Raw genomic sequence first — 5,538 nt, 5'->3', positions numbered from 1 at the left:
TAGAGGGTCCTGAGCATGGGACTGGATAAAGGAGGGAAGCCATCATCTCTTCAGAAGATGTTCAGAAAAGGGCATACACCCAGTCTATCTGAGTTGGGAGTGAGCTGTTATGTCCTGAGGCAGGGGGATGGATGAAATGGCATTTTAGGGCTCAGATTCTCTTTGGGGCAAGACCTGACTTCCTATGGACTCCCAGGAGCAGCAGGGGAGTTCTGAGAAGAACTGTGGTTGTCCAGAGTGAAGTTTCTTTGAGACTTGCCCTGTACCTAACCCCAAACAGACTTGAGACTTAGAGACCTCTAACCAGGCATCTCATTGTACAGCTGGGAAAACTGAGACCCAGGAGGAAGGGGCCTCTCCGAGATGCCACAGTGAGTCAAGAGTCCTCACTTTAGAGGGCTGGAGAATGATCCACTGAGGCAGGGCCAGGGCTCCTGTCTGAGAGGGGCTCCTGAGGCTCCAAGCTTTTCCCCTTCTGTGGACTGCATTCACACCTTGTTCGGTCCTGCTGGGGCCGGGGCTCTCCTTCCTTGCCCCTTTTCCTTGGCATTCTTTCCACAGGCCCTGTGTGGTCTGGGCTCTACCGAGAGGTCCCCAAGGAGAGCTGGCGCGTTAATCAGCCAAGAAGCAAGCAAGCAGGCAGGCAATGCCAGCATGCAGGTGGCGGGGCTGGCAGGGGAGCCGGCAGGCGGGCCGGACACCCGGAGCCCGGGAACTGTAATGTTCAGGGAATTTCAATTGGCATTGCTGACCCGTTCCAGCCAACTGGCTAACGGTGCCGAGTTTGAATCAGTGACCCGCCTCCTGGTCCCTCCTCCTTAGCCGGCCTCTCTCCCTCCCTTCCTTTTTCCCTCCCTCAGTGGCCCTCCAGGAGGCGGGAGGCGCCCGCTATCAAGGCAGCTGAGCCCCGGCAACCGCTGCTCTCCTCTTCTCCCCTCGCGGGGCCGGCTCATGGAGCGCAGGGCCCGGGCTGGCTCTCGCTAAGTACCGGGCCTCTTTTAGCCTCATCCCCAGAGTGGGAGGGGACCGTGCCCGGCACAGCCCTGCCGGCCCTAGCAGCTCCCCACACGCCACCATGCCTCTCCTGGACGTTTTCTGGTCTTGCTTCAGGAAGGTGAAGGTAAGTGACTGCCCAGCCCCAGCCCATCCCGCTACTCAGGGGGGAAGGAGGCAGATGCGGACCATTGCGCGCCAGCTGGGAAAACGGACCAGACGGGCTTCTGAGACTACCTGAGGCTCTCAGAGTTAAAAGGGATTGGGTTCAAGTCTCACCTTTGTCACTTAACCAGTTCTGTGACCTTCTGTTGCATTCCCATACAAACAAGTCGGCTAGTTGGTTCTTTTTCATAAAACTTGCCTCTGTTGCTTCCTGGATCTTGCCACAAAGGCAAGATGCTTAACCTCTCTGAACCTCAGTTTCCTCTCAGCTTTAGAACGAGGACCATAGTAACACCAACTTTATGGGGTAATGAGGTTGGTGTTATTGTTTACATAGTAAATGTATGCAAATCCAGGAGATAATGTGTGTAAGGTTCCTAGCAGGATGCCTGGTGAGGAGCATCCACACAAGCAATGGTATCTATTATTATTATTAATTTCTATCCACATATATCAAAGCACATACTCTGTGCTAGGCACCATTGGAGCTACACAAAGACAAAAAAGGGGTGGACAGAGTGGCTCACGTCTATAATCCCAGCATTCTGGGAGGCCGAGGTGGGAGGATCACTTGAGGCCAGGGGTTTGAGAGCAGCTTAGGCAATATAGGGAGACTGCCATCTCCATTTTTTAAAAGAAGGCAAAGAAGTACATGGCTTTTGTCCTCAAAAAGAATATAAGAAAAGTGACAAATATTTACCAGGCACCTACTATATGCCAGACATTGTGCTAAATAGTCAGTTTGTCAGTAAATATTTGTTGAGTGTCTACTATATCCTGGCCATGGGGGATACATGAGCACAGCCGAACCCATGAGGGTGTGTAAAGCATGATTCCACTTTCAAGAACCAAGAAACTAATATTTATTTAGTATCCACTATGTACCAGACCTAGGCACTTTTAATTCATTCATGTGGCAGTGATCTTCAGCACAACCCATTGTTTTCCTGCTTTTATGGATAGGGAAAGAACACTGTGAATAGTTAAGAAATATTTACAAGGTTGCTCAGATATGACTGGCAGAGCTGGGATCTGAGCTCCTAAGTCCATGCCTTTCTTGGCACTGTGTGGTTTCCCACAGTACAACCCAGGAGGAAGACTTTCAAACGATTAGCCTGACTGACTGTAAGACAGGATGAAAGAATGCTGGGACCTTTGGGAAGGAAAGATCCATTCCACCGGGAGGGACTTGGAGAGATTTCACAGGAGGTCACATTTGGGCTGAGTCTGAGGCTTAAAGGAAGAGAAGAGTTTGTCAGTCCAAAAGTGGGGGAAGGGCATTCCAGGCATGCCTGGCAGAGGGAACTTCGTGAGCTAGAGTTTGGAGGCAGTCAAATGGTAGTGGGCTGGGGGAAGGGCTTCTTTCGTGATGTGGCTCAAATGTAGGGTTAGAGGGGATAGGAGCTTGAGAAGGGGAAGCAGGGACTACTTCCAAAAGGGTTTGGAATTGATCTGTGGATTCATGGTCCTCACCTAGTGAAGGTCCCGAATGAGATTTTTCAACCATATGTGGCAGAATGAGAGAAAAGTAGGGATAATGTCGTGCAGTGTTCATAAAACTAAATTAATTCCACTCAAAGGACTATTCTTTATTTGGAGACTGTTGTGTCCTTCCCGTGGGGGTGGGGATTCAAATGATCTTTCTCCTACAAAATATGAGTGAGAAATTTTTTAAATGTCTGTCCTCAGCAAAATTACAAAGTTTGCAACGTGCTGATTGTTTCCCTATTTATTTATTTAAGAACGTTTTCCTCATCCATGAAATCTGAAACTCCGGTGACTACTGTTTTGGGGAACAAGGGGCTGATTTCAGTACAATAGGGATATAATTAAGTGGACGGTTTTAGAAAAAGCACTCCAGCAGTAGTGGGCAGGGATAGTGCGGAAAGGCCCAAGCGGAGATGCAGAGGCCAGGAAGGAGGCAGCTGCAGTGGAAATGAGGATGGGAGAGGAAGAAATGATGGAGAGCTGGATGGAATGAGAACGACGGGGGAAGGGGAAATTAAAGCGCCTTTGAGGTTTGATGCCCAAGATGCACCTCTGTCCCCTACCCCGGTTGACTGTTCTAGGTGCTTGGCATGGATTTAAATCTCTTTGCACTCATTCCCCCAACTTCTCAGATACCCAGCAAACATGTCCTAACCCCTGTCAGCCTCTTAGAAACTGTTGGGCTAGGTTAAGGGCGGTGGCTCATGCCTATAATTCTAGCATTTTGGGAGGCCAATGCGAGAGGACTGATTGAGGCCAGGAGTTCCAGACCAGCCTGGACAATATAGTGAGACCCTTTATGAAAAATAAAAAAATTAGCTGGGCATGGTGATGCATGATGGACACCTGTAGTCCCAGTTACTTGGGAGACTGAATTGGGAGGATTGCTTAAGCCCAGGAGTTCAAGGCTGCAGTGTGCTATGATTGCACGATTACTCTCCAGCTTGGACTACAGAGTGAGATCCTAACTCAGAAGGACGAGGAGGAGGAGGAGGAGGAGGAAGAATAGTAATTATAGGTATGGTGTCACACCTGTAATCCCAGCACTTTAGGATGCCGAGGCAGGTGGATCACTTGAGTTCAGGAGTTCAAAGACCAGCCTGGGCAACACAGTAAGACTCTGTCTCTAGAAAAAAAATGTAAAATTAGTCAGACATGGTGATGCATGCCTGTTTTCTCAGCTACTTGTGGGCTGAGGCAGGAGGATAACTGCAGTGAGCCATGATGGCACCACTGCATTCCAGCCTGGCCATTAGACTGAGACTATGTCTCAAACAAAACAAAAGAAAACTGGTGGGCTAGGACAGCCCCAAGAGAAGGTTGAGGATCTCTATCCCGGGTCCCAGACGTTTGCACACATTCACTCATGTGCGCGTCCACAGAGGACATACACGTGCATTTGTGCACATTCAGCCCCCCACACATATGCACATTCAGTCCCCCACACATATGCACAGGCACACCATTCAAGTGTGCATACGCACATACACACATAGAGACGAACACACATATACCGTGGCACAAGCAGGCAAATGCACATGTACACACAAACAGTGCACATTCCTAACATGATGTAGACTCACGCACATATGCATGCATGCATATACAGAGGTAGGCACACAGGCACATCAGATACATACCCTCCTACACAAGCATTGGGGACACACAGAGACACAGCCAGGCACATCTCCAAAAAGCCTGTAGACATACAAAAGCATGCACACGGCGTGAAGGCCCACATGCATGCACATGCATACACACAGGTCTGTGGTTGCACATGTCCTTGGCAGATGTGAATCAACACACGGCTGGATCTCAGGGCTAAGAGGCAGCCTGCCAGATCCACACACACACTTGGACTGCGTGCTCCCCTTTCCAATGCTGCTGCTTCAAGGCCCCAGTCAGAAAGGCAGGCTTTCTGGGCTCTGGAGCTCAGTCAAGGGCACAGGCTGCTGTGAGCCACCCTCCCTCTCTGAACCAGGCCCCCTGAATGTGGGAGACTGAGGGGTTTGAGGGGTGGGGAATGCCCGGGACAGATCCTGTCAGAGCTGAAACGGCCCTCTCAGATCATCTTATTCAAACCAAGCTCCTAACCCTAAGTGATCAGCCCACCTCGGCTTCCCACAGTGCTGAGATTACAGGCCTAAGTTACCACGCCCAGCAAGGTTGTGTCTTTAAAGTGCCTGACATGGAGTAGGTGGTCAATACACATGATTTGTTGGAAGCTGCTTCCGAAACTGTGTAGTGGAGGCATCACAGCAAAGAACGAGGGTTATTCCATATTTGAAAATTCCAGGGTTAGGGTCTCAGGTTTCATCTGCTCCTTTGCCACAACTCCTCAAGCCCTTTACTTTGACTCTGCCTAGGTCTAGGAACAGAAGTGACCCATTTGGGAGATGAAGACTGACACCTCAGAAGCCAGGGATGGTGGGAAGGTGGCAAGAGGCCAGGTCAAGGCTCAGGATTGCTTTGAGCTGCTCTTGTGTTAGGGGCAGCCAAGGGACAAGACGTTTAAGTGTGAGATGAATCCAGTATAAATAGTCCAATATGTGTCTTCTGTGTCTTTCCCTGGAGGCCAGTCAGGGCCCAGAAGGTATCCATGGCCACTTGGTACAACCAAGCATGCATATGAGTCAGTTTCTCACCCACTCCCCCTCAACACACACACACACACCCCACACACATAGAGCACACACACCAAACACACATCACACACACATACCATACGCACCACACCCCCACACACACCACACCCCCCCCACACGTAGAGCACACACACCAAACACACATCACACGCACACACCATACGCACCACACCCCCACACACACCACACCCCACACTCACACCCCACACACCACACACACACCCCACACCCCCACCACACACACACC

The 5,538-nt window shown here is 50.4% G+C and overlaps 1 protein-coding gene across 2 annotated transcripts in view; it reads left to right on the top strand.

Annotated features, from left to right (window-relative positions):
* Positions 1 to 861: 861 nt before the first annotated feature.
* The window catches only part of STARD8 (StAR-related lipid transfer (START) domain containing 8), a 79,045-nt gene continuing 74,368 nt past the window's right edge, over positions 862 to 5,538 (top strand). For both annotated transcript variants that reach the window (XM_011943173.1, XM_011943171.1), the window contains exon 1: positions 862 to 1,120. Coding sequence is in view for 1 of the 2 variants with exons in the window: in XM_011943171.1 (XP_011798561.1) it covers positions 1,076 to 1,120 (45 nt within the window). In the remaining variant the exon portion in view is untranslated. The remainder of the gene's footprint in view (positions 1,121 to 5,538) is intronic.

Source organism: Colobus angolensis, unplaced genomic scaffold, assembly GCF_000951035.1.
Source record: "Colobus angolensis palliatus isolate OR3802 unplaced genomic scaffold, Cang.pa_1.0 Scaffold216, whole genome shotgun sequence".
NCBI classification, from domain to species: Eukaryota; Metazoa; Chordata; class Mammalia; order Primates; family Cercopithecidae; genus Colobus; species Colobus angolensis.
The sequence above is the reverse complement of the archived record's forward strand: the minus strand, read 5'-3'. Positions and strand labels throughout refer to the sequence as shown.